Source organism: Drosophila biarmipes, chromosome 3R, assembly GCF_025231255.1.
Source record: "Drosophila biarmipes strain raj3 chromosome 3R, RU_DBia_V1.1, whole genome shotgun sequence".
NCBI lineage: Eukaryota > Metazoa > Arthropoda > Insecta > Diptera > Drosophilidae > Drosophila > Drosophila biarmipes.
This window is the reverse complement of record NC_066616.1, coordinates 18016282-18043459: the sequence shown is the minus strand read 5'-3', so window position 1 is coordinate 18043459 and position 27178 is coordinate 18016282. Positions and strand designations below refer to the sequence as shown.

Below are 27178 nucleotides of genomic sequence, written 5' to 3'. Positions count from 1 at the left end.
CGTACATCATAGAATTTAATTTAAAAATCCATTAGTAGGGTAACTTATAGAGTCTGATCACGATAGAACGAAATCTTTTTTTCTTAGTGGCTTACTCACGATTGCGTTCATTTGCTCACGTTCAAACCGATATTTCATCGATGTTTCAATCGATGTTTCCGCACCTCTAACGGCGACGCGCGAAGAGAGTATCAATAAATAGTTTAATTTAGATTAATTGCACTGCCCGTAAATAAGTGTTGCTTGCCGGAGCAGCCGTTAAGTTTAAAGTAACCAAGTCAATTAGCCGAGCTTTGCAGGTGCCAGTGGAAAGTGAGTTAAACATCGCGGAAGGTCTGGGATTCCTATGAGTGGGGGGTTGCGGGGCCAGCGGAATTAATTTAAACATTTAGTGGACTGCGAGAGAGACACATGCGAAGGCAGCGCATATGTAGGTATCGAGCGAGTGCGGCAATCAATTCAATTTAATAAAGGTGCTCGATCCTAGTGGTAAACACGGCAAATTACGTAAAGTGCGGCCCAAGTGCTCCCCCGCTCCAGGCCACAGTGCTCCCAATAACCATAAGTGCGCCAGCAATAATAGTAATCTGGTATCGAGGGGGTGTATCACCTGTCCGAAAGGTAAAGCACGCGGAGCGCAAGAAAAAACACTCGCCATAAACTGTCGAGCCCCTCGACCCGAACTCTCGTCCATTTCGGGCAATAATCAATAACTGCCCTGCCATTTACCTTCGACGCCGCAATCTAAAATGGTTTAAAATGCTTTTTATCATCGCAAGTTTATGGCGCTTTATAACATATGCGGTGCCTCTAACCCAACCATCCACCCTCTTATATTAAAAAAGCCTTGATATCTCTATGCTTAAAATATTCAAGAACAGATAACAGGTTAAGGCGTTCTTATCGTCTGCGCAGTGGGGATAACCCGTTATTCGGCCTTGCCTACCAACAGATATACATAGTAGGCCCCCGAAATTTGATAGAGCTTTTCCATTCGCACTCCCCCCTAATTGTGCTAACTAAGCCATTTTAACACTCATACGCGAGTGCAGGCTAATGGCACCCATTGATATGCTGCTAATCTCCGTGGGGCCCGCCGATCATGTCAATAAACTTTGGATCCACTCCCCTGCTTATCGCCGGCCTATAATAAATACCCCTATATTGAGTACTACCAGCGGAATTATCAGTTCGACATGCATAAATGTAAACATTTATTGTTTAATTGCTATTTCGGGGGTGAGCATCCAAAATATGGCCTGCGAACCTTACTTATTCGGTTGTGTTTCGCATAAACCCATATCTTTTTGAGTTTCTCTTATCTTTCAAATTATTTATAAACAAACCAGTTCGCACCAATTCTTTATACGTGCCTGTATATATCGCATTGTATCTTTAATGAGTGTGTGTCGTTCGCAGAATGTCGGGCAGTGAGACCAGCAAAACGCCGCTGCAGCAGCCGCAGCACCAACAATTCGCGTAAGTTATCAATAAACATTTCAATTAACCCGCGAAATATAATCTCACGGGCAAACAACACATATTTGTTTTCAAAGTGCTTTTTCCGCGGTCAAAACAAAAACAATGTCGATAAATTGTAATTATGGAGTAGAAAGATAGTTAGTTCTGCTACTTTAAACTAAAACTTGTTTCTACAAAAACAAACTGTTTTATGAGCTCTCTATAATATTTTAATATAAATATTATAATATAAATATTTTTATAAAAATATAATATTTTTTAAAATGATTTCCTTATCGATGTGTTTAACATACTGCTTAAATATCATCATAATAATATACCTTTTTTAGATGATTTTCCCATCGAATACCCACTGTTTTTGTGTTTATCATCGTTGAGGACTCGTCACTTGAATAGACATTTATACACATTTCATTTTGAAGTGCTTTGCCCTCAGCCAACAGAAAATTTTCCCATTCACCCAGCTTTTCCCCCATTTCGTTGCAATAAAATCAGGACAAGTCTGAAGAAGAGGATAGCCATACTATGACATAATATGATTGCATTTTGCACTTTGTTTTTGCTTTGGCAATTGTTAAAAAAATGCAAACCCAAAATAGAACCAAGCTAAGACTAGATATATTGTATCGAACAAACATATATACACTGTGTGTTCTGTTGGCAGATCACCAAATATTTCTTCCTTATTAATGGCCAACCCATTTGACCTTTCGTCTGCTTTAATTGAAGCCCCACCAGCGGCACCCTAAGAACGCTGATGGTATATGTGGGCCAAGTTCAAAGCCAACAAGACAATTGTTTACATTTTGTTGTTGCCACGAGGAGAATGCAAAGGAAATGCAAAGTTAACGCAGTGCAAATACTTGTCAATTAGCCAAGCCTAATGGGAAGCCACCGACCAACAAATGCCCTGACATCATTCTCATTCGCATTGCAGCCTGCTCCCGAAGATCATCAACGGCGGCATCGCTGGAATCATTGGAGTGACATGTGTCTTCCCACTGGACTTGGTCAAGACGAGGCTGCAGAACCAGCAGGTCGGACCCAATGGCGAACGCATGTACAAAAGCATGTGAGTACAAGCTAAAAATAAACCTTTATATTCTAAGATCAGGGTTTTTATAGTCCCAATAAAAATTTTGAATTTTAAATATGTTTCATTTTAAAGTAATTTTTTAATAATTATTTCATCCTTAATAGATTTTAATATTCTTCTAAATACCAAAAAATAAAACAACAAGTTTGTCGTAAACATTTTTTATTATAATTAAAAACAATTTTTACAAATTTTAATTTTGACCTAAAAAAATAATTTAGTAGCGAATATTTTTTATTATATCCCAACTCTAGTTATTAACTATTCCCTTTCTGATTCCAGGTTCGATTGCTTCCGCAAGACGTACAAGGCCGAGGGATACTTTGGCATGTACCGCGGCTCCGGCGTGAACATCCTGCTGATCACTCCCGAGAAGGCCATCAAGTTGACCGCCAACGACTACTTCCGCCACAAGCTGACCACCAAGGATGGCAAACTTCCGCTGACCAGCCAGATGGTCGCCGGCGGCCTGGCCGGTGCATTCCAGATTATCGTTACCACGCCCATGGAGCTGCTCAAGATCCAGATGCAGGACGCGGGCCGAGTGGCGGCGGCGGCCAAATTGGCCGGCAAGACGGTGGAGAAGGTCTCGGCCACCCAGCTGGCATCGCAGCTCATCAAGGACAAGGGCATCTTCGGGCTGTACAAGGGCATTGGTGCCACGGGACTAAGAGATGTGACCTTCTCAATCATATACTTCCCCCTGTTCGCTACGCTCAATGATCTGGGTCCCAGGCGCAGTGATGGATCTGGAGAGGCTGTGTTCTGGTGAGAATATCTTTCGCAGATAATACAAAGTATAAAGATTTAACAATTTGTAAAATATTTATTCTATAGGTGCTCTTTCCTGGCGGGTTTGGCGGCCGGTTCCACTGCTGCCCTCGCTGTCAATCCATTCGATGTGGTCAAGACGCGCCTGCAGGCGATCAAGAAGGCCGATGGCGAGAAGGAATTCAAGGGCATATCCGACTGCATTACGTGAGTACCATTGCCATATGTACTTAACCTCCGGTTAATCACTGCCTTTTCTCTGCAGCAAGACGCTGAAGCACGAGGGACCCACCGCCTTCTTCAAGGGCGGTCTGTGCCGAATGATTGTGATTGCCCCTCTGTTCGGAATCGCTCAGACTGTGTACTATCTGGGCGTGGCCGAGGGTCTGCTGGGCGTTCAGAAAAAGTAGGGAAAAGGCGAAAAGCCAAGGCGGAATGACAAGACCGAAGCATTTTAAGTCTACTCTCTGAATATTGAATGTGTATGTATATCGTGTTTAAATGTTGTTAAAGCTGTCCATGAATGTAATCCGTGAAGTCTCTAAAGTAAGCTAAAGTTATCAAGCGGTGCGCTAGCCAGTCAAGTTGTTAAAGTTTTCCTTAATCCCATAAATCTACTCAACACTATACATTATATGAATTTAGACCATGGCAGAAGGAAACCGATGCTCCCAATGACAATAAGATATATCGACATCAACGCTAATATTATGTAAATGGTTTGATTTATATCATAGTCTATAACTGTTGTGTTTAGACACTCTCTCTATTTAATATTGTTTCCTGAGATAACCGCCGCTAGCCATGAATAATTGCCTCAAATTGTATTAGTAATGCATTTTCCTTTGCTGCTAGGCGAGAGTTTAGCTTTTAGTGGCATCCAAGAACATGACTAGAGCGATTGTATGCTTTATGAAAACCGTCAGAAATGAACAAACGAAATATATACTATGTATCATGAAAACTAAAATTGTGTTGGTATATATTTGGTTTTACCTGGCTTAAGGAGTTAATAATGGAGAAGGTAGAACAAAAAAAGCCAGGCCAGTTCAAGTAAGCGCAATGCATGCAATCTACTGATACCATAGTTTATCTCCTGACCTATCGCAGTGTTTTACCCAAAATCATAAACGGCGGTATTGCCGGAATTATTGGAGTGACATGCGTTTACCCACTGGATATGGTAAAGACGCGACTGCAAAATCAAACCATCGGTCCCAATGGCGAGCGCATGTACACCAGCATGTGAGTGAGTGGCTTTTTAAGCAGGGATTGCGGTATCGTCAGCAAGGTGGTTTATTTTCCTCCCTCAGCGCCGACTGTTTCCGGAAGACGATCGCCAGCGAGGGATTCTTTGGCATGTACAAGGGCTCCGCGGTGAACATCCTTTTGATCACACCCGAAAAAGCCATTAAATTGACCGCCAATGACTATTTCCGCTATCACCTGGCCTCCGAGGAGGGAAAGCTTTCACTGCCACGGGCAGCTTTGGCCGGTGGCCTGGCCGGACTGTTCCAGATCGTGGTCACCACGCCCATGGAGCTGCTGAAGATTCAAATGCAGGACGCTGGCCGTGTGGCCTCTGCCGCCCGATCTGCGGGACGAGAGGTTAAACAATTTACAGCCATGGATCTGACCAAGAAGCTCCTACGGGAGCGGGGCATCCTGGGCCTGTACAAGGGAGTTGGAGCCACCGGGGTGCGGGACATCACCTTCTCGATGATATACTTTCCGCTGATGGCTATTATAAACGACAAAGGGCCACGAAAGGCTGATGGTTCTGGAGAGGCAGTGTTCTACTGGTCCCTCATGGCCGGATTGGTGGGCGGGATGACCGGCGCCTTCCTGGTCACTCCACTGGATGTGATCAAGACCCGGCTGCAGGCCGATAGCGAGAAGGAGTTCGACGGCATCGTGGACTGCGTCCAAAAGACCCTCAAGCGAGAGGGTGTTACGGCATTCTTCAAGGGCGGTCTATGTCGAATAATGGTAGTGGCTCCTCTATTCGGTATCGCACAAATGTTTTACTTCTTAGGAGTGGGCGAGAAGATTCTAGGCATGGAGCAAAGGAAATCTGTCTAAAAAACATGCCTAGATTTCTGTCCTTCTTACAATAGCCCTCCTAAAGTGTTCGTTTTTATCCGACTCAAGAAATATCTTTAAATTGTCGGATTTTTATTGTAAAGAAATCCTTGCTTAAATTTATTGTACGACTCAGTTTTTAGGAACTAAATATGATAAATTGTATCGTTCTTGATCGTTGCACAATAAATATCAAACTGTTTGTTCCGTAACTGACCCTAAATGAGATTTTAAAATTGTATTTTACACTTTCAAACAAAGTAAATGAATTTAATACAAGCTCAATTAACATTTCATGTGTGTATTTGCTTAATGGTTCTACTCGTACTTGTTAAACTTTTATAATCGATACATAATTTTCAAGAATCAGCCCAGGGTTGATTTGCAGCCCATCTCTCTTATCACAATCCACCTTGTACGGGTGCCAGGACTCCTCTTCACTCCAGAAATCCCTCAGTTTCCTTAGATCACATCCGCGGGCCGGCTGTTTGGAACAGCTGCGTTCTCCGAATTCAAGTCCACGTAGCGAGCCCGCTGCCAGTGAGCCACTGCAGCTCGATACCAGTCGAGGAAAAGGGCCTGCCGGTAGAGAATGATGCCCATTTGCAGGATAAGGAAGCCCATGATGGTGACAAGATTCATGAACTCCCACTCCATTACAATCACGAACACCCAGATAAAGTACACGCGCAGACCATCGGCCAACAGCCGGTTGGCGCTGGACGAGTACATAGCAATGAATAGGCCAATAAAGTTGTATAGGGCACACGAGATGGTGAAGGCAATCAGGGCCAAAATCAAAGATGGATTCTCCTTCAGACCCTCAAAGAGATCACTCCAATCGTCGAAGACAGCCCGCGAACTCTCGGTGAAGGGACTCACGGTTGGCAAAAAGTGCATGCAAATGGCCAAGATCGAGGTGATGGCCAGTCCGAAAATTCCCTGCCATCCAGCAGCCTGCAGAGGTGCCACGTTCGAAGTCTTAAGCTGCTTCTCCTCATAAACGTACTGCAGACCGTGCAGAATTTCAGCAATGATGATGAGCAGATCGCCGGTCAAAATGGCTTTGTGGTCCGTGTACGGCAATGTCACCTGGTCGTAGGTAACGCGCTGCACGTCCAGACTGACGATGTCCAACAGACCGCAGGAAATGGTGAAGATGGCCAGCCAGTGGCGTCCGGTGAGGGAGTGGTTCAAAAACATGGTGCTGAAGATGCCCACGAAGATCAGAGCCGCGCCTGCAGAGCAGATGACTCAACGTTAGTCAAGATAAGGAAAGCCGATGGCTGATGGACGCACCTCTTATCATCTGAAAGCTGGTGGCGTAAGTCAAGTAAAGTCCGGTGAACAGCAGAATGGAGGCTACAGTGTCCAGCACCGTGGGGAGGATCATGCTCAAGGGGCTGAATTCACTGCTGTCTGGAGTGAGGATGCTGTCCAGATCGGCGATGGTCTGTGGATTGTAAGGGGTTTATTAGAAATACTACATGTTATAGCAAGCACATTTTTAATAATAATATTATAATTACCTTTTTTGAGCTTAAATGAAAGATTGATTCTCAAATCTAGTATCACTAGTATCACAATTATATTTAACTTGAAATCAAATTATTTTATATAACTTTGAGAATAGATTACAAATATGAAAAGGGTTATTATGTGTTTTTTATGAGTAGATGATATTATACAACTTAAATAATATAAGTTCAATTAAAAAGGTGCGGAGATGTAGGTTCTCATTCGGGGCAAAAATGATTAAAAATATATTATGATTGGGATACGAAACCTGTAACTTTTAGCTAATCAAAATCATGCTCTTTGGTACTTAATCATCACCACAAACATATAAAATTCTATAATATTAAGCAACCAATAATCTAAATGAAAACCGACTTTAAAGCCGGCTTTGGGACTTACTCCCCGACGATTGGAGATCAGGCGGATCAGCTTGAAGACCACGAAGCACAGGAACTCGCCGAGGAACATGAGCAGGGTGAAGACCACCGGATGCTGGAACCCGTGGAGTTTTCCATCGCTGCCAATCACCTGCTGTTGATTCGCCCACCTGCAATACACCCACACACACATTCGGATGCAGGTGCATATTTGTTTAGATGGTTTTTGGGGCTCCTATTAAAGGTTTTTCGGTACTCACTTCACCACCAGCACGTTAAAGGTGCCGCTGAGAACAAAGATCAGCGACAGGAAAACACGGTGATCCATTCTGCGGAGGAAATTCCCTTCTTGCGTGCAGTTCTCGCTAATTCGATTTACAAATATTGACGTTCTTTGTGCAATTCGCAATTGTCACTGCGCAGTGATAAGTGCAAAAAAGTGCGGCCAGGTTGGCAATTGGCTGCGCTTCCACAGCTCTGTGTAGCAAGCTCAAGTGTTGTAGCCACTGTATCTCGCTGTTTTTCAAGGTTATCTGCTAAATTATCTGCAATTTTTGGAGTAGTGCGTAATAATTTGTTTTTAAGGGACTTTTGTTTATTTTTTTTCTATTCTAAACAGTGTGGCCGTGAAGTGTACCAAAAGTTGGTCTATAGAAATACTAAAACTTCGATTATAGTCTAAAATTGAGCTGGTCATACTGTGAGCAACTAGTTGTTTTGAAAAAAACGCGGGATTTTTGAATTTAAATTTAATTTATACAAAAAGTCTTGTATTATATTGCTGTTTAATTATAATCTGTAAAATGCAATAGAAATGATCCGAAAGTATTTTTCAAAAGTTTTTATTAAACTCAAACTTAAAAAATATCACAGGATATGAAAAACCATTTGAATGAAAATACATGAAGTGGTGTAAGTGCATCTATCGCCCAATTGCCATCAATTTTTCTGCGTTGACGGTTGCGTTGCATTCTGTGCTATTTTCCTGTAAAAATATTAACAACATTAATTAATAAAAAGTCGTAAATTCCATTTCCAACAAGCATTAGCAAACATAAATGGCAACAAAAAGCGTGTCCTGTCGTCTCACCTGTACTCAGAAGTGTTTTTCAAGTGTTGTGATCGTGTTTTTGAGTATCTGTTTCCTATTTTGTAATCGTGTCGTGCTGTGTGGGTGTTCCTAGAGCTCGTCGCGGGACTGGGAGGACGAGGGTAGGGTCACCTCCTCGACGGAGCCTAGGTGTATGGTTCTATTTGGCCGGCTGAACTTTGGTATGTAAGCGACCGAGTCGCTGTTGCTAACCACCGAGTTGTGTAGATGTTCCGTGGGTGCCGCAGGATCGGGACTTGTGAGTGTGATTTTGGAGCCAGTGGCCACTCTGTGGAATGTAGGGTATTGTGGGCATGTGAGAGGCTGCGGTCAAAATAATAGATCTGGAGAATTCGCGCTAAAATTGTTTATATTTCCCTGCCCTACTTTAATAAATTCATAAAGTTTGGAAACAAGGAAAAATGTTTTAACGCTGGATGAGTTTTGGGGACCATTTTGACCACACCTGTATATTGTGTTCCCCCAACTATTATACTTCAAGGTTAGTATTGCGCTACAGGGCTGCTATTAGTTTTGGGGGCTTTAGAAAATGACTTTATCTCTCTTGTACCTTATGTACAGCTTTTGGAGGTGCTTGCAGACGAAGAGAAAAGTTCTGAGAGTGGTTGAAGGATTCTATTGGCGCTGGCGGGCTCCGCCGCGTGCTCCGCGCAATTTTTGTGGGTTTCTATTGCAGATCAGAGATCGTAATCAAAGATTCGGACTCGGATCCGCCACCTTACCTGTCCCTGGCCTGCATGCTGGCCTCCACGTCCAGGCTGCGGGGCTGCCGGAAGTCGCACTCCAGCGAGAAGGCCGAGTCTCCGGGCGTGATCAGCTCCGGATCGTTCTGGATCACCACGATGTTGGTGTACAGGTCTCCATCCCGCAGGGTTTGGCACTGGTCCAGCTGGAAGTTCATCTCCATGGTGCGGGATCCCTGGTTGGAAGAGGGCTTCATGAAGCAGGGCGCCGTCTGCTTGTAGAAACTGCCACGCGTGTACATCACGCCCGTGAAGGGCTTCTCCGTCTCCAGCACCACGTTCATCGAGTCCGCTCCGCACTTGAGGTTCACCTTTTGGATGCCCTGGTCGCTGCCCTCGATTTTAAAGGTGTCCGAAAGGTCTTGTTCCCAGATCTCTGCAAGAGGGCGAGACATTTTCATGGGTGACATTTTAGGCTGTCTATGTAACACATTTTTACAACGTTCGATTTTGTTGAAGATACAATGGTTGTTTCCTTAGTTTAAGCAGGGTATTGGATATATTGTTTTTTATTTTTACTACAGATTTGTATTTTTTGAAGAAAAATGTTGATAGTGTAAGATTGCAATGGAAATAATGAAAAATCTGTTCGATTTCGTACCTAAACCATACCTTTATCATCTTCTAAAATAAATAAAAGTAAAACCCTCCCATTAACTTACAGTTTTTAAACTTTCTTTTAAGTTTATACCCATAACTCCTAATTTCTTTTGTTACAAACTGTTACATGATTTTAACTGCTTTTGGCTTTCTTTATAAAAATAACAGTAATCTCTATCTGAGCCTAGCGTTTCTAGACATTTTACCCAACGAACCGTTGAAGTCCCCTCATCTTTCAGATTGCCGGCATATCCGCTAACCGGTTTTTGTTTATTTTGGTCTGGCTAGAAGAACCCGCAGCCAAAGAACTTGGCACTGGGAATTTCTCCGCCCAGCCTGAATGAATCAGCCACAGTTTTCTTTTGTTAGCCCGGCTCTTACCTTGATTTTGATGTTTTTGTTGCTTATTGGCCGACACGTAGAGGGCCAACAGCAAGTTGCAGGCGAACAAAAGCAGAATGCCATTCTGTAATCCCGACATATTATTGCACTTGAGTATTATCCAACACAAAGCGGTGTGAGTTGTCTCGGAGCTATTCGGGCCTCGGAGATGTCTTTGCAGCTGCAAGCCAAGATTTGAACTGACGAAGCGGTTGCGCATGCGCAGCGCATATAAGCGCTTCTCGAAAGCTCGGCTTACAGCACTTGAGAAAAAAACCGAAAAAGAGGCGTCTTAAGAGAGAAAGAGGGGATTCAACAGAGAGCCAGTGAGAATTTGGTCAAAAGCTGATATTTAATTGTATTGCGCTTGTGATAAGGCGAAAATTTATTGGCAGCGCCGAGTGGAAAAGCCACATAAATCCATAAGGAGAGACAGGTCTTTGAAAATTGAACCAATGAATACCCATTAAAACGGTTTAGCTTTACGTATTATAATAACTAAAATATTAAATATCAAATCTAATCCAAAAATTCTTTATAAACTGAGAATTTTATAGGGTTTTGAGTCTAATAATCTTTGAAGTTAAGATGTTTTTTGACAATTTTAGACCTTTATATGGTTGTTTCGAATTCTCTTTTATATTTTTTTTTTGATTATATACCCTCTTCCAGGGTATCAGTATTTATTTAGGCAGTTTAAGGAAAACAAAATGCGGCATCGGTCCAAAGACATTTCCGCTTTTCGCGTGTGGCATGTGGATTTCTGCTGTGTTGCATTCGTTTCGCATTTTTAGCGCTGCATTCAGCCAACCGATTTTTTGCTCTTCGTTGGCGTTCATTATTCAAAATGTTATTAAACTTCCCCGTTTTTTGCGACGGGCTGCGGCTCAATTCGGTTTCGGTTCTCCTTCATGCAACCAATTTAATAATTTGAGCTGCGGCTTTTGTTAGTTTTCCACCTGCCTTTTGTTGTTACTGGCATCTTTTGTTTTTCGTTTATTGCGTTAATTAAAGTGTAATTAGTTAACGATTCGGTCTGGCCAAGCCAGCGAAAGGTGGAAGTGGTCGTGATCAGTATTGACCAGAAAATGCATTTACTTCGAGATGTTCGTGGAAACTCAGCTGCACATGATTAAGTTGTTATGCCTCTTGTGAATGCGATATTCAAAGATGGCTTTCGAAGATTGTGGAAAATGATTATGGCATTATTTCAGTTAAATACGATTTATTTTAATTAATTGTTTATTCATTTACTTTTAAATTATATGGTAAAATTGTGGGTTTGTGTGTCCTGATTAAAAGTTTACATCCCGATTTGGTGTGTCAATGTTATGCAAATGTTACATTTTTCATAATCATGATCGTTTATTTTCAGATAAATTAATTTTTTATTTTACAAAGATGTATAAAGATTGTGAGTAACTTACCTTCCCATATTTTATGCCACTTATTTGTGATTTTTGTTTGAAGTGCTCTCTACTTATCAGTTATTACTTATTGTTATATGCTATCTGCAAAAATTATCATCCGCTGATTAAAAGCTTATCAAATTTCAGTTGCAATTGATTTTCGCTTTTTAAACCATCTCAAGTTCATTTCTAGGGCATCATAAAACCATTATAGCGGATCATTCAAGGAAAAGAAGATCTAAATGGTTTATAATAAAAGTCTTTATTTTAATCATTATTTTTCTTGGTATTCCTGATGTCTTACTTCTTCTTCAGGGCTGCCCAGTACACCTTCAGTTCGTTACCCTCCCAATCGAAAGGCTTGGTAAAAACACTGAAAGAGAAAATCAATCAATTTACATAATACCTTAATAGAGAGGATAGTAAAATTAGCCAATACATAAAGCTGGGGAAAAAGGAGGAAAATCGCCGTGGAGCACGAATCGAAGAGGTGGAGAGACCAACAAGTTCAAGCTCGAGCCAGGGGGAAACCGAGGAGATTCCGCTCGGTGGGAAGTGGTCAGTAATCGGCGGGAGGTGTGTGGACAGGGGAGAGGTTGTCTGGCGCCTACTGCACCGATGGCCAAGATTGACAATGATCATGCACACATATATGTATGGACAACTAACCGAGGAGTGGACCCCCAACCGCAGGAAAGTGGAAATGATGTAATGGTAACATTGTATCCGAGTTGCACAATTTTCGTTGTGCCGCTTTTGGCCAACTTCCGAGTCGGACACTCACTTTTCTTTCAGATACTGCAGCACTTCCTGCTCCTTATCGCTGAGGCCCAGTTCGAAGGCCTCCAGGTTGATCCTGAGCAGCTGGCGCGTCTGCATGCCCGTGAGGAAGGTGCTCACCTCGGGCAGACCCTTCATCGTGTAGAACATGGCCAGCTTGCCTAGCTCCACGCCGCGCTCCTTGCAGATCTCCGACGCCTTCCGGGCAATGGCCTTCTGGTCATCGCTGGCCGGGTGCCAGGGCTGGGGTCCACCATTGGTCAGCAGACCAAGGGCGTGGGCCGCGGCACAGATGACGCCCAGGTTCTGGGACTTGAAGAAGTCCAGGTACTCCAGGAGCGTCTCGTCGGTCAGGGTGTATCTGGCATAGGTGAGTACCGTCTGAAAGAGGAATTCATTTAAAATGTTTATAGAAAATATTGTAAGTAAGGCGGAGAAAACAAAGAAATGTATATAAGATGTTCTGTATTATAACTTACATCGAATCTCCCTGTCGCTCGGGTAAGGCACTCCTTGAGCACCGAAATCGGGTAGGCGGAGACTCCAATGAACCTGGCCTTGCCCTCCTTCACCAGCTGCTCCAGAGTGGGCAACGTCTCGTTGATGACAATGTCCAGATCCTTGGCAAACTCGATGTCGTGAATCTGAATGACATCCACGTAGTCCAGACCCAGCAGCTTCAGACTTTTCTCCACACTTTCGCGGGTCTTCTTCGCGCTAAAGTCGAACATGTTCTCGTAGTCCAGATCGTAGCGAGCCACTTTGGTGGCGATGTAGTAAGATTCCCGAGGAACACCCTTCAGAGCCAGACCGAGGACCTCCTCAGAGCGACCCTGCCCATACCAGGGGGCGGTATCAATGTAGTTGATGCCAGACTTCAGCGCTTCATGTACGGTCTGAATGCCCTCTTCCAGGTCAAATCTTGAGGGGAAATATTAAATAAATTTTGATTATTATAATTTGTAATTCCAACCCAACAACCAAATATATGAGCATTATATTACTATAAAGTACTATTATTTGTTTTCAAGGAATTTGAAAGAACTTTTCTTATTAGTTACTATATCATTTTATTTTTCAAATATTTTACGCAAAAATCTGTATAGATCTCAAAAAATATTTTTCCGCGTGTAGAAGTGTAATTTAATTTGAGAAGATTTCTCTTACCCGTAGTTGGCGCACAGGGCGCCGCCTCCGAAAGAGACTTTCGAGACTTCCAGGCCGGTCTTTCCGAGCTTGCGATACTCCATGCGGCGCACCTTCGCCTCATCGTGGAAACCCTTCACATAGGTGGCCGGTAATGTTCCAGACATTTTTGATAATTCCAATAAATTTCGACCTCTGTTGAAATTCGATCGCAGTCAGAGCAATACTGGCTAAACATTGCCATATGTTTAGATTATATTCTGGAAATTAATGAGTGGACTTTATCAAAGAGCGCACAGAACCGCGAAGAGGAGCGGTTTCAAAGTGCTTATACAGATAATACATGGTTAAAGCAGAGTAGATCAAGAACAGAGAGTATAATAAACATTCTCTTCTTGGTTAAAGATAAAAAAATATTGAAAGAGCGTATCAGGGAATGAGAATTTTATAGTTTAACTCTCAGAAATCGGCTTTCTTTTCTTTCTCTCGCTATACTTCTCTCATTAAAAACAAACCTACGCTTATCAATATGAGGGTTTGTGTAAACAAACGCTAGAATACTTCGATTATGGAAATATGTATAAACACTTGTCTATATTATGTTTGCTTCTATAATGCTTTTGCTTCAATTACTTTTGCCAGGTATTGACAAGTGAACCTGCCCTGAGCTTATCTTGGAATTTAAAATGTTTGTTGGGACTTTTAAGTTGATTATTTTTAGCCGTTCTATATATACTTAATAAAGAAATGGAGTGCTCCGTTTTCCATTTTAATAAAGATGCCTTGAAAGGTTTTCAAAATTAAAACCTACTTCGATCCAAATTAAAGTCTTTATAGATTTCTGTACCACCCCATAATATATAAACCACTAACGCATTATTATAAATTAATTTTAAAAAATCTTTATATTTTATTACCATAACACTTTATATTTAGTTGCAATTTAAATCCGTTTTTCCCGTATTTTCCAATGACTTCCTTGGTGTTCAGAGCTCAAGTTCGGTTGCCCATTTTGAGTGTCCCCTCACTTGAACATGTTAACCGTGGACAAAGTGGAGCCCCAGCTGTAGGACTTGGTGAAAACGCTGAAACAAAGATAGAAAAAGAAATACATGTACTTTGGCGATTGGAATGGAGATTGGACTTGAACAGTCTGGACTGGATCGGATGGCCATTAACCAGTTTGGTCGGGCTGATGGCCAAGTTCGTGCCCGTGATGCAATTGCTAACACCAAATTCGACTTGCACAGTTCCCTGTTTGGGTAACCAGCAACCAGTTGTTGGCCAACTTACTTTTCGCGCAGGTACTGCAGCACTTCCTGCTCGTGGGGAGTGAGTCCATCGAAGACGGCGTCCAAGTTAATCCGCAGCAGCTCTCGGTTGGGGATGCCGATGAGGAAGGTGGCCGCCCCATCCAGTTGCATGGTATAGTACATGGCCAGTTTTCCCAGCTCCACGTTCCTCTGCTTGCAGATTTCGGCTCCCCTCTTGCCCACGGCCAGGAGTTCCGGACTGCCAGGATGCCAGGACTGAGGACCAGCATTGCTGAGGAGTCCCAGTGAGTGGGCGGCGGCACAGACAATGCCCACGCCCAGTTCCTTGAAGGCCTTCATATTCCGTAGCAGGGTGTTATCCAACAGGGTGTAGCGGGCGTAGTTGAGCACCACCTGGATGCGACCCTTGCCCCGCTCGGCGCACTCCTTCAGCACGTCCACATCGTAGGCGGTGATACCAATAAACCTGGCATTTCCCGCCCGCACGTACTCCTCCAGGACGGGAATGGTCTCGTTTAGCACTATGTCCAGACTGGGTGCGGCGTCCACATCGTGCACCTGCCAAAGGGAGTCTTTTTGTTTGATAAGTTTTTAATCTAAGGAGCCAAACCCACCTGCAGAATGTCCACCCTGTCCAAGCCAAGCAATCCCAGACTCTTCTTCACACTCTCCCTTGCCTTGGCAGCCGTATAGTCGAACATCTTCTCAGGATCCAACTCATAGCGACCCACTTTGGTGGCTATGTAGTAGGCCTCCCGGGGCACATCCTTCAGCGCCTGGCCGAGCAGCTCCTCCGACTTGCCTTGGCCATAGAAGGGCGCCGTGTCTATATAGTTGATACCGGATCTGATGGCCTCCTGCACAGTGCGAATGCCCTCCTCGCGATCAAAGTCGTCGGAGAAGAGTTTGGAGAGGGTGGCTCCACCGAGGGCAATTTTGGACACTCGCAGCCCCGTGGAACCCAGCTGGCGGTACTCCATGCGTCGCACCAGCTCCTCATTGTGGAAACCCTTGACAAATGTGGCAGGCAATGATCCCGACATCCTCTACTTTTCACTTAACAAGCTCAAATAGTCGAAATGCCAAGCAGAAATGCGCTTTTATATGCTCTGAGCTCTGGGTGTTCAGTTATTGATAAGAACTGTGGGGGTATTCAAGTGGTTAAGTATGTATGAGTGGGGTTATTTAAAAGACTCGTTGCTCTTAGGAAGCTTCTCTTTCTGATAGGCCACGGAAGAGAATTCGCACTCTTAATAAGACGCCCACTACGATTGAAAAACCACTAAAAAATAAAGAGAAAATTGAAAAAAGAAAACCCTCACAAAAAAAGTAATTAAGACCAAATTCTGAATTCCTAAAATAAACAACCTCCCTTACAAAAAATGTGAAAATTGTTAAAAAAATAAGTGTTCCACAAAGTGACGAGGATCGTTAGCAAATTGTGGAAGCTGCTTAAAACAGTCGGACTTTTGGTTGTACGAATTGATCTGAATTCCAAAAAAAGTCGACCCTCACCCTTAAAAAAGTTGTGAAAATTGTTCAATAAAATAAATTTTTCCCAAAGTGACGGGGATCGTTAGCAAATTTAGCAAGCTGCTCAAAACTACGACTGAAAAACCGCTTAAAAAGAGTATTTTTGAGAAAAATCTGAATTCCAAAAAATAACGACCCCTACCCTTACAAAAAATGTGAAAATTTTTCAAAAATTAAATTTGTCCCAAAGTGACGGGGCTTGTTACTAAATTTAGCAAGCTGCTCAACACAGTCGGTCTTTTGGGTGTACGACTTGATTTGTCAAAACTTCGACTGAAAAACCGCTTAAAAAAGAGTATTTTTGAGCAAAATTTGAATTCCAAAAAATAACGACCCCCACCCTTACAAAAAATGTGAAAATTTTTCAAAAAATAATTTTTTCCCAAAGTGACGGGGTTCGTTAGTAAATTTAGCAAGCTGCTCAACACAGTCGGTCTTTTGGGTGTACGACTTCATTTGACAAAACTACGACTGAAAAACCGCTTAAAAAAGAGTATTTTTGAGCAAAATCTGAATTCCAAAAAATGACGACCCCCACCCTTACAAAAAATGTGAAAATTTTTCACAAAATAAATTTTTCCCAAAGTGACGGGGATCGTTAGCAAATTTAGCAAGCTGCTCAAGACAGTCGGTCTTTTGGGTGTACGACTTGATTTGACAAAACTACGACTGAAAAACCGCTAATAAAAGACTATTTTTGAGCAAAATTTAAATTCCAAAAAATAACGACCCCCACCCTTACAAAAAATGTAAAAATTTTTCAAAAAATAAATTTTTCGCAAAGTGACGGGGATCGTTAGCAAATTTAGCAAGCTGCTCAACACAGTCGGTCTTTTGGGTGTACGACTTGATTTGACAAAACTACGACTGAAAAACCGCTTAAAAAAAGGATATTTTTGAGCAAAATCTGAATTCCAAAAAATAACGACCCCCACCCTTACAAAAAATGTGAAAATTTTTCAAAAAAAAATTTTTTTCAAAAGTGACGGGGATAGTTAGCAAATTTAGCAAGCTGCTCAAAACAGTCGGTCTTTTGGGTGTACGACTTGATTTGACAAAACTACGGCTGAAAAACCGCTTAAAAAAGATTATTTTTGAGCAAAACCTGAATTCCAAAAAAAAAACGACCCCCACCCTTACAAAAAATGCCAAAATTTTTCAAAAAATAAATTTTTCCCAAAGTGACGGGGATCGTTAGCAAATTTATCAAGCTGCTCAAAACGGTCGGTCTTTTGGGTGTACGACTTGATTTGACAAAACTACGGCTGAAAAACCGCTTAAAAAAGATTATTTTTGAGCAAAACCTGAATTCCAAAAAAAAAACGACCCCCACCCTTACAAAAAATGCCAAAATTTTTCAAAAAATAAATTTTTCCCAAAGTGACGGGGATCGTTAGCAAATTTATCATGCTGCTCAAAACGGTCGGTCTTTTGGGTGTACGACTTGATTTGACAAAACTACGACTGAAAAACCGCTAAAAAAGAGTATTTTTGAGCAAAATTTAAATTCCAAAAAATGACGACCCCCACCCTTACAAAAAATGCCAAAATTTTTCAATATTCATATTTTCCGCAAAGCATTGAGTGTTTCTCGAGCACCTACATTTTATGAAAAGGAATATTTTTGTAATACTATTTATTTTATTTATCAGAGAAGATTCTGAGCTGGCTGGCTTCCAATCAATTGACAAATCGTTAAGAGTAAATATAAATATGTGCTTTATAAATCATATGCATGAGATAGGTAGGAGCACTCCCCTCAGAAGAAGACATCGAAGTTTCCCTGTGGCTGATAGCCAGCACCCGGTGGGATCAGCTGGGGTCGCTGCTGCTGGCGCTGTGGGCGGGGCACGATGATGTCGTTGATCTCGTGGAGAATGCCATTGGTGGCCACCAGGTCGCACTTGGTGACGCCGGCGTTCTCGATCTTGGGGCGGCGGTCGCGGGTGATGCGCAGATGCTGGCCGGAGATGGACTCAATCGACCGGACAAATGGCCAGTTGGTTGGGATAATGCCGGCACAGCAGACGACATCCTCCACAATATGGGTCTTGACCAGGGCCACGGGGTCGCTGGGCTTGGCTGCTCCCTCGCCCGACTCACTCAGCTCCTCGAACACATCGTTCTTTGGCACCAGCAGGGTGAGACTCCTCGAGTTGTTGGACAGCAGCTGGGTGAGATTGGCCTTGCGCACCAGTTCCAGGAACTTGCTGTAGTTGGGATTGGCCTCCAGGAGCTTGAGCATGTTCTGGAGGATTATTATAAAATTATTAAAGGATGTGTTTTAGTTGGAATCTCTCAAAAACTCACATTCTTGGGTGGCGCCAGGGCACGATCCACCTGGTGGAGGACGGAGCCGCAGCTCTCGTCATCGAAGTGCACCAAACGGGCACAGTTGACCGTGGCCCGGTTCATCACATCCGAGAACAGGGCATGAGTGGAGTAGAGGTTCAGACGCACACTGGATCCCGCCACAGTGGGCAACGATTTCTCCGACAGGTCACACGTCTTGATCATGGGCTTGACCACATGGTAGTTGAGGAACTCCAGCAGATCCAGATTATGATCCAAAAGCTGCGGCTGTTCCTTAAGTAGGCGAGCCCACTCCGTGTTCTGAAGAGCCTTGTCGGTGGGTGCGAAGATAGTGACATTGTCCAGATCATCGAACTGATCATCATAGCCAGAGGCCTCCAGCAAACGTTGGAAAATGGTCAGGTTCTTCTGGGACATCAGCGAGGTCATTGGCAAAGCCGACTCCGTGGGCAGGATGGTGTCGATCACGTGGAGGACACCATTGGTGCCCATGATATCGGCCTCGATGATCTTGGCCAAATTATTGATGTAGATCGGAGCAGGTCCAGTCTGGTTCGCAGCCAGCTGAGTGCGGTTGAGGAGCAGTGGCTCTCCCAGCAGATTGTAGGCCGTCGTCTTAGCACCCGGAACAGTGGCCAGCGAGCAGAAGGTGAGGTCCAGCAAGTGGTTCTTCAGGATGTCTATGGGTTGTATATGGACAATTTTTATAATAAAGTATGATTTGGATTCCCGGACCCACTCACTTGAGGCACAGCCACGTCCCTCCTTGAGGGCACGACGCAGATGCGGTTCCAGCTTGTCGAAGGCGGCATCGGTGGGCACAAAGATGGTTACCGGCTTGTCATCCTCCAGCATGGCACTCAGGTTGGTCTTCTCCAGGACGGTGCGCATGATGGACATATCCGCCCGCTCCCTGATGATGTCCATGATGTTCTTGGTCAACGGCTTCAGAACTCCGCCCAGGGTGTGGACGAGGGCCTGCTCCGAGAGCTTGTCGTGCTTCTCGATGGGCACACAGTTGGCGGCATAGCGGTAGGGCTCCAGGTTTAAGGCCGCCGGCAGCTGGTAGCTGTTGATCCGAATCTTCTGATCGGGCAGCTCCGTCTGCAGCAGCTTCTCGTTGGGCACATCCTCCAGCTGGACCTCGCCGAGAACGGCGTGCAGTTTGTAGATGGAAGGCTTGGAGTTGGAAGCTTCGGACTTCGAATCTTCAACATTCTGTTGGTTTTGGCGGGCAAAATGGGTTATCAATCTGATTAAAGACCTGGTGACATTTATATGTGGCAACTCACATTCTCCTGCTGGTGATGACCGCGGTACTCCAAGAAGGCGGCGTCGTTGGGCACGAAGAGGGTAACCTTCTTGCCACTGCCTCCGCCGAGCATCTCGGCCAGCTCGCCGGCACTGCGGGCGCTCTCGAGGAACTGCTTGGCTCCCATGTCACTGGCCGTGGCCTCCACATCCTTGATGTCGATCTTCTCGCAGGGCGTTGCGAAGTCAGCGTTCCTGGGGCGTCCATATCCATAGCAGCACTGGCGGGTCAGCGTCAGCGTCTTCTTTTTGCCGTTTTGGTTTACGCTGTATGGGGAAAAATGTACCATAAGTTGGATAATATTGGGTAATAATCCCCCTGTAATCCTCTTACATCTTGGTGCAGACGTGCTTGTTGGGTTTCTCCGCGCAGGAGTTGACGCTGAACTGGAATTGGCCGAAGAGTGGGGATCGCACCACGTTGGTAACACCGTCACGTTCCTGGCCAAAGGTGTCCACGGTTTCTTCAGCCTCCGTCTCGGTGGCCACGGTCTCGTCTTCCTCCTTCTCGGTGCACACGTTGGGGCTGCATAAAGTGGAAAATTAACTGTTGGTTAACCATTTGTTGAGGTAATCTTTGGGGAAGTGGATATGGGATAACGAGCTCAAGGCCTTAGATTAAACTGCTATTTCTACCTAAGTATCTCAGAAAAGACTTTTAAAAATACTACAATTTGGCACTAAATCTCTTTTATAGAAAGTATTGACAAGTAAATGTTAAATTCATTTTAAAGTACGAATATTCCTCTGGTTAATTCTTCTAGAAATTCTCTTCTATCCTCCGCTAATGAGTTAGTCATATATCAGACGTGTGAATCAAAAAGTCAATGTACCTACTATAATTCTGGCTCAACCCCTTCTACTCATATAGCCATATCTCCGAAACCAATCAAACCTAGTTGGTTCATCAGCACTCGCTAACCGAGTGTTTGCCAAATGGATTTGCACAATGATCCGGCATAGAGAGCATAGTAATACTATATAAACCTCCTATTCCCATATAAAAGCGTTCGTGTGTTGGCCTAACAGCTTTGCCAGTCCATCAATTCAATTATGGCAACGTGGAGACTCTTCGTATTTTTGTTTTTGAATGCGAACTCATTGTGTGCGTAATTTTTAGAAATTTCCCACTGAACCATAGATGTACGTACGTTCATATACACATGGCTAATTTTTCAATTTGCCACATCTCTGACTTTCATTTCACTGTGCCCACAGCACCGAGTTCATCGCTCACTGCAAAACGACGTCGAGTTGATTTCACAATTTAGAAAAGTGCAAGCTCGGCTGTACAAGCCATGTATTCGTGCACTTATCCACTATACTAGACACCATATATTCATTCACATTCCCTGTGTACAAAGCCCAACTGGTGGGACAATTAATCAAGGCAACAATCGAGCCCTAGAAGTATTAAGCAGCCTCACAGCTGGCAGTAATCTCGGATGGAAAATTATTTAAGTAGGTATTTATTATTTAATTGATATGCTCGATTGCCTCCACAGTAAGCGATAAGCCGGCCAACTTTACACAATTAGAGAATACCACTGAACACTGTTGAAGACATAATACAATCTCGTATTTAATGGGTCGAATGAACTTGACATTGTGCTCTCTAATTGCCAAATGCCAAGAACGGCCAAGTCGGCGGCAGAATCACTCGTGTGCGGCGATTAGGAAAGAGGCGGAACTTACTGACCATAACTGGGGGATTTTTCAGCAATCAAGTTGGGGGAATATATTTAATGGGACCCCCCTGATCAATGCTACTTACCCCTTCCACCAGGGCTCTTGGGCAGCTCCAAAGCCGAAGCCTCCGAAGGAGTTGAAGAACTCATTGCCAAAGAAGGGGAACGACTGCTGGAAGAATATGGCCGGATTTGGCGAGTTCACATCCGTGGTGATGGTGTCCACATCTGCGAAATAAGGAAACGCAATTAAGCCACTCGCTTGAGACATAAAAAAAAATGGGTTAAACACGGGTTAACTTCGGAAAATAAAATACAAGCTGTGCATATTTAAAGTACTTTTAAGTTTTAGGAATTATATATTTTTTATACATCTATGTATGTCTTATTGTTTTAAGATTAGTTTAGCGCAGTCAAAATTTATTTTACTTATGGTAAACTAAGCAACTTGTCTTTATAACTAGGAAATCTGAGCTGACCATACTCAGTACTTTTTAATTTGTTGCTAATCTTGCATCGCAAGTCTTTAGTTCTGATTTAATTTAAGATTAAAGTTCCAATTCAATTTTAGATTAAAATTCCAATTTAATTTCAGATTGATTTGACTGTGTGTTAGCCAAAAGTATTCAAGGCTCTAATAACAAAGTGCTTTGTGGTGAAACATTTGAATAAAGTCAAGAAGTAAACAATATCTTTTTTAGGTAAAAATAAATGTCCTCCTTCAGCTTTGTAAATGAGAATCTAAAGGATTTTTGAACTTAAAAAATTTGGTATTATTACATTTTTGTTGTATCTATTTTTCTCAATTTATGGAAAAGTTGAATTTAGCTCCAAAATTTTAAAACTTAGGGTTAGTACTTTTGGGTATAGCGATAGGGCCACTTACTGAAAGGCTTCTGCTCCACACCGCTTGGTGTCTGCACGGGAACTGTGGCTCCCGCCTCCTGGCGTCCCTGCGGCGACTGCTGGTGCTCCAGGGGCACGAACTCGGTGTCGAATCCGCTGTTGAAGAGGGGCAACAGGTGAGAGGAGTGCAGCTGCGGTGCCAGCGGGGCGGGTCCGTTGTTCCAGACGCTCGCCATCCGCTGGGAGGCCTGGGCATGCATCGGATCGTGGGGCTCGAGCGGTGCGAGTGGTGCCATTGGCAGGGGCGCAAAGAGGTTGCGATGCAGCGGCAATGGGTGGGTTAAGTGTGGCATAAAGCTGCATATCGGTGGGTTCGGTGGCGGGTGGTTGTGTGGAGTAATGTGGTTAGTGTTGCTGTATAAAGTATATGCCTGTGTGTGTTCCCTTCATGCAAATTCCATGGTGAGCGGAACGGTCGAAACGGAACCGGGACCCAATAATTCATATGCCATCATTGTTACCTCGCATAAAAAGAAGCTCAACTCTTCCCCCAGCAAACTAAATATCTATACATGAGTACATATATATATGCTGATCGTGCTCATTGTTTAGGTTTTTGCGCAGCATTCGCCTGAGCCGCATACTAAGCACCCTCCAGTCGAACTCTTTGTAGAATCAAATGAAAATAGCTTTTTAAGTGCCGAAAACAATCGCAAAAAAATAAGGCAACTAAACTTGAGAAATGTTCCTGCACTTGTCATCCATCAACTGAGATTTATGTCAACGGATTTCGGTTTTTTTCTGGGTCTCCCACTGCATTCGAAATCCAGACGGGTAAGCCTGACTCAGATACTTTCTATGAAGACTGAAACTGAGGCGTTAGCCAACTTAAATTTTTTTTCGCTGCGGGTCATTAAAATTCGCTTCGCGGTAGCTAATTAAAAAAAGCTCATAATAAGTGCTAAATGAAAACAAAAAAAAAAAAAACAAACAAAACGAAACGAAACTATCTGGAAATAAATAATAAAACAATAATGTCCGAAAGGCGAAACGTAAACAATTTGTTCGCTTGCTGACTTTGAGGTACTTCGGTGTATCCGATTCTCTTCTGGTTGGAGTTCTGCCTAAGGTGACTCATCCGGCTGGGACGTGATCAGTAGGGCTCGAGGCGGCTCAGCCAGATTTACAGGCCATTTAAGCCGACAGAACGATTTTGAGGCTTGGTCATTTGCCAGATGAATGTGTGCCTCTTTTTTATTATCTTCTTCTATGCCAGTTGGCTTGGAATCACTTCTGTGACTTTGCTTGGAATCACTTTTATGATTTTGCCTAGGATAAGTGCATTACTGGGCAGTAATCGATTCTATGTTCATCAATCAATTGCTCACTCGTTTTACATTTGATCAGAGTATATAACAGAAATAATTCGTAGCAATCGAATCTTATAAGTCGTTCCCTTACAGAAACTAATACTATAGCACATTCTATCATATATAAAATAAAATTCTAGTCCTAATATGATATTAAGCATCATCTTTTTAAAGTTAACAAACACTTTTTGCCATTGAATAGTTTATCTAAGAGTTATGAATACAGATTTGGTGAACCTTTTAGGGAATAATACCAAGCTTCTTTAAATTTTCTGTTCCCGAGTGCAAATACTTCTTAAAAAATCTTTTATATCATCGAAGTTTTCTACATATATTTAAAAAAATACAATGTTATAATCAATGTTTAATTATTTGCCTGGTGAATGAGTGTTTTGAATATTTTTCTCCAAGCTCAGTATTCAAACCTTTCCTATTGGTATCTACAGAATGCATAACCAATCTGTAAGACGAATAACATTTGTAAACAAACTAGATTCGGTCCGCCCGAAGCCAAAGCGAAAGTCATTGGCCACAGACGAGATGATGAATCAGAAATTTCCAGAGAAATGTTTACGCCGGGGGCAGAGATGTATCCATCCAAATGGCTGGCTGATTTAATTAAAGCGCAGCCGTGGCAGGCAGAAATCAAAATATATAGGGAGCAGAGCGTAAAAGGGGGAAATACGAGACCGAAACCAAAAAAAAGGCAAACAAATCGTGGGTGACCCAGTTCGAGGGCAGATGTTATAGTTTTTGGTGTAGTCTTTAGCCGGCGCATTACCTGCCCACAAAATACGTAAACATGGCACTTAATGCCGTGTCAAATGTCAATTGCTTTCAGGGCCAAAACCGTCGGAGAATTCTGTGTCAAAGATGAGCCCTGCGGCGCTTTGAACCCAAAGGTTGCAAAGTCAGCCAAGTGTGGAGCTCCGGCTGCGCAGATCAGAGGAAGAAGATGCGGTTGCCCAAGTCCCGCGGCGTTGCCCCACTTAGGTTGCACATTGTTCTCTGGCAACGCAGTATCTTTCGCAAAAATAAGATAAATGCAAGTCGGCCAGAGACTCGGATCGTGGCCTTTTTACCAGTTACCAATTGCGCCGAATCCACATCGCCAGACAATCTCTTCGACTCAACAGTTTCAGTTTAAGGTTTATCAATTGAGGTCAATACTCGCCGGGCTTTGGACTTTCTTTCTGTCCGGGGGAACTTTTCGCTCTTTCAGCGCCTCCACCGCCACCATAAACATTTCGGTCAACTTTATTTGCAGTTTCGTTTAGCGGGCGAAAATTTCTCCAAGAACAAACAGGGCTGGCTGTCTGAGCTTGGAACTGTCATAAAAAGCACTGAACCCGGTATTAGCCAACTTTTATGTGGTGTCATTGGGTTTTGGAGACCGTGAGGAGCGTAAAACACGCGTGTAAAGAATTTTAAAGTTGCTTCCCATGTAAACGCATCCGCTGTGTTTGCTTTGGTAAGTAGTTGTGAATGGTTCTGTGGGCAAGTCTACTGGGGAATGAGGGGACTTCGGCAGCTAGGGTTTGCTTATAGTTCACCTGGACTTGTCAGAGGATTCTGAAGAGGAGCCCGCCGAGTCCTCGAGCTCAGCAATCTCATCGGAACTCGAACTGGAATTCAATATTTAATTTATTGGGGAAGGCTTGGCAGGGTTTATTTGGGGTGCTACAGGAGTTAAGCAGCAAATACTTAATAATTCTGTTAGAGTTCGCAATTTGTGTGGAACCATTACCGCTAGGTGAACAACTATTGGTTTCGAATATTTTGGGGAGTACATCAGTTTGTTAAGACACATTCTTATAAACCATACTTTCGAATGTTCAATTTAGGAATCTAGTTAGTGATTATTTGGTTTTGTTGTTTCAAATAAGTCAAAATTTTGAATCGAAAACATTTTCTGCAGCCTTGAAGGGCCTTTAATGAGCTGAGATAATGTGATAGAAATTTCCAGAAACTAGTGAGTCAATGAAGAGGCATTTTAATGGGTTTTAGTGTTTGTTTTTGAGAACCCGTAAATTGTACAGGCACTCTGAACATCCGATAACATCAAACATTTAGTTCATGCCTTATCAAAGATGTCGATGTGTGTTAACCAGTAAACTCAAACTACGTGAAATGTGCATGAAACGAACGCTACACAGCACGAAAAAGGCAGTTTGAACAATACTCACTCGCCGTAGAAGGGGACCCCCTGGATGTGGATGGCTCCCAGGAGGAGCAGGCAGGCCCACAGCCGTAGCATGTCTGGTATCACAATCTTGAGCCTCAGTTGGGAGCCAAGTAAATGCTATAAACGAGACGAGCTGAAAGTTGAGGTTGCTGTAATCAAGGGAGCTGTAGCTGTGGCTGTGGCTGTGACTGGTATGGCTGGATGGATCCGAGAAATTTTCACTGCGATGGAAAAACAGCTGAGGCGGCCAGTGGAGACCAGAAAATACAGGTTTTCCACGCAGCGGTGCACTCGCGTATGTAGGTGACTGATTTTGGGAGTGAGAGCGACGGCCGCCGAAGAAACTTTTCCACTGTCTTCGCGCATTAATTGCGAATATGTATACACATGCCGCCTGTCACTCGCATGTAATTATTGTCAATTGTCTTGTTTTACCAAAATTGGCACACACTCAATTATCGAATGTCTCTGGCTCCTGGCTCCAGCCATCTAACAGCCACCACGATCACAAAAACAGGCACTCACGAGTGGCAATAGCAGTGGGTTGGTGGTTCCGACGATGTGGCCGCTACAAGTCGCAGTTTAAAACTAACTGCCCCAGAACGTCGCGCATCTGGTATTTATGAGCTGCTCTGCCTCGGTCGCTGCCGCTGCCTCGGTCGATGTCGGCGCACAGAGATCGGGGCAGCTTTGGGAGAACGGAGAGAACTTTTGGGGCGGCTTTGGGACCGGGTGAACCTATGCTCGATGTGGGTGGGGTGGCAGGAGGCCCGAATGGTTTGTGAAAGTGCCAGATAGTAGCGCACTTTATAGGAAAGTGTGTGAAACGGAGCAATTTTACTTGATCGATCTGAATAATATGACAGTTGGATCATATCACCTAAATACACATTATCATTAAATATTCCGGGGATCAGAATATTTTTTTTATATATAGGCACCTACCAAAAATATATATTCCTTTACGATTTGATTTGTATCTCTTCTTTAAAAGATTTTTATTTCATGGAAACTCTCTCAGGTAAAACTGCTGCCAAAGTGGACTTCCTACCTGGATTCGTGGCAGTGCGCACTTGGAGTTTCGGACATTCCCGTAACCTCTAACACCCATCAATCACTGCTGGTTCTGCTCTGTGGCCTCTCGGGTCTAGGCCACCTTATT

General features: G+C 43.4%; 7 protein-coding genes across 23 annotated transcripts; 2 read left to right on the top strand and 5 right to left on the bottom strand.

Moving 5' to 3' along the window:
• The first annotated feature begins 163 nt into the window (after positions 1–163).
• Positions 164–4319, top strand: LOC108031829 (mitochondrial glutamate carrier 1). 6 transcript variants are annotated; one of them, XM_044094281.2, is made up of 6 exons: positions 164–305; positions 1420–1479; positions 2420–2554; positions 2861–3346; positions 3416–3556; positions 3615–4319. In XM_044094281.2, the coding sequence occupies exons 2-6, from the start codon at positions 1421–1423 to the stop codon at positions 3757–3759; spliced, it is 966 nt and encodes a 321-aa protein (XP_043950216.1). In that variant the 5' UTR covers positions 164–305; position 1420; the 3' UTR covers positions 3760–4319. The 6 variants fall into 6 exon arrangements, with proteins under 6 accessions (XP_043950216.1, XP_016961056.1, XP_016961058.1 ...); XM_017105567.3 differs by having other exon boundaries at positions 164–312; XM_044094282.2 differs by having other exon boundaries at positions 165–299.
• On the top strand, positions 4264–5643 carry LOC108031830 (mitochondrial glutamate carrier 1). 2 transcript variants are annotated; one of them, XM_017105570.3, is made up of 3 exons: positions 4264–4402; positions 4460–4594; positions 4663–5643. In XM_017105570.3, exons 1-3 carry the CDS (start codon positions 4365–4367, stop codon positions 5429–5431), a joined length of 942 nt encoding a protein of 313 aa, XP_016961059.1. In that variant the 5' UTR covers positions 4264–4364; the 3' UTR covers positions 5432–5643. The 2 variants fall into 2 exon arrangements, with proteins under 2 accessions (XP_016961059.1, XP_016961060.1); XM_017105571.3 differs by having other exon boundaries at positions 4460–4598.
• Positions 5644–5654: 11 nt separating this feature from the next.
• LOC108031828 (solute carrier family 35 member F6) lies at positions 5655–7943 on the bottom strand. The gene is made up of 4 exons (XM_017105566.3): positions 7587–7943; positions 7349–7496; positions 6731–6884; positions 5655–6669 (listed from the first exon to the last, which is right to left on the bottom strand). Exons 1-4 carry the CDS (start codon positions 7652–7654, stop codon positions 5894–5896), a joined length of 1146 nt encoding a protein of 381 aa, XP_016961055.1. The 5' UTR covers positions 7655–7943; the 3' UTR covers positions 5655–5893.
• A 209-nt stretch (positions 7944–8152) lies between these two features.
• LOC108031266 (uncharacterized) lies at positions 8153–10360 on the bottom strand. 3 transcript variants are annotated; one of them, XM_050888639.1, is made up of 4 exons: positions 10162–10360; positions 9160–9556; positions 8988–9104; positions 8153–8311 (listed from the first exon to the last, which is right to left on the bottom strand). In XM_050888639.1, the coding sequence occupies exons 1-3, from the start codon at positions 10259–10261 to the stop codon at positions 9053–9055; spliced, it is 549 nt and encodes a 182-aa protein (XP_050744596.1). In that variant the 5' UTR covers positions 10262–10360; the 3' UTR covers positions 8153–8311; positions 8988–9052. The 3 variants fall into 3 exon arrangements, with proteins under 3 accessions (XP_050744596.1, XP_016959994.1, XP_016959996.1); XM_017104505.3 differs by lacking the exon at positions 8988–9104 and adding an exon at positions 8417–8705; XM_017104507.3 differs by lacking the exon at positions 8153–8311 and adding an exon at positions 8586–8705.
• A 1227-nt stretch (positions 10361–11587) lies between these two features.
• LOC108031179 (uncharacterized) lies at positions 11588–13749 on the bottom strand. 4 transcript variants are annotated; one of them, XM_044094239.2, is made up of 5 exons: positions 13518–13749; positions 12830–13271; positions 12355–12731; positions 11875–11943; positions 11588–11808 (listed from the first exon to the last, which is right to left on the bottom strand). In XM_044094239.2, exons 1-5 carry the CDS (start codon positions 13661–13663, stop codon positions 11793–11795), a joined length of 1050 nt encoding a protein of 349 aa, XP_043950174.1. In that variant the 5' UTR covers positions 13664–13749; the 3' UTR covers positions 11588–11792. The 4 variants fall into 4 exon arrangements, 3 of the variants coding, with proteins under 3 accessions (XP_043950174.1, XP_050744523.1, XP_016959888.1); XM_050888566.1 differs by having other exon boundaries at positions 11803–11830; XR_007764522.1 differs by lacking the exon at positions 11588–11808 and having other exon boundaries at positions 11814–11943; positions 12240–12731.
• Positions 13750–14382: 633 nt separating this feature from the next.
• LOC108031110 (uncharacterized) lies at positions 14383–15846 on the bottom strand. The gene is made up of 3 exons (XM_017104321.3): positions 15385–15846; positions 14790–15328; positions 14383–14581 (listed from the first exon to the last, which is right to left on the bottom strand). Exons 1-3 carry the CDS (start codon positions 15811–15813, stop codon positions 14521–14523), a joined length of 1029 nt encoding a protein of 342 aa, XP_016959810.1. The 5' UTR covers positions 15814–15846; the 3' UTR covers positions 14383–14520.
• A 2076-nt stretch (positions 15847–17922) lies between these two features.
• Positions 17923–26789, bottom strand: LOC108031736 (periostin). Of its 6 annotated transcripts, none has more exons than XM_044092709.2 (10): positions 26542–26782; positions 26018–26149; positions 25385–25456; positions 22502–22617; positions 21702–21843; positions 20262–20453; positions 19909–20194; positions 19360–19834; positions 18614–19296; positions 17923–18551 (listed from the first exon to the last, which is right to left on the bottom strand). In XM_044092709.2, exons 2-10 carry the CDS (start codon positions 26086–26088, stop codon positions 18063–18065), a joined length of 2526 nt encoding a protein of 841 aa, XP_043948644.1. In that variant the 5' UTR covers positions 26089–26149; positions 26542–26782; the 3' UTR covers positions 17923–18062. The 6 variants fall into 6 exon arrangements, with proteins under 6 accessions (XP_043948644.1, XP_050744485.1, XP_016960912.1 ...); XM_050888528.1 differs by having other exon boundaries at positions 26018–26133; XM_017105423.3 differs by lacking the exon at positions 25385–25456 and having other exon boundaries at positions 22502–22818; positions 26542–26789.
• Between the last annotated feature and the right edge of the window lie 389 nt (positions 26790–27178).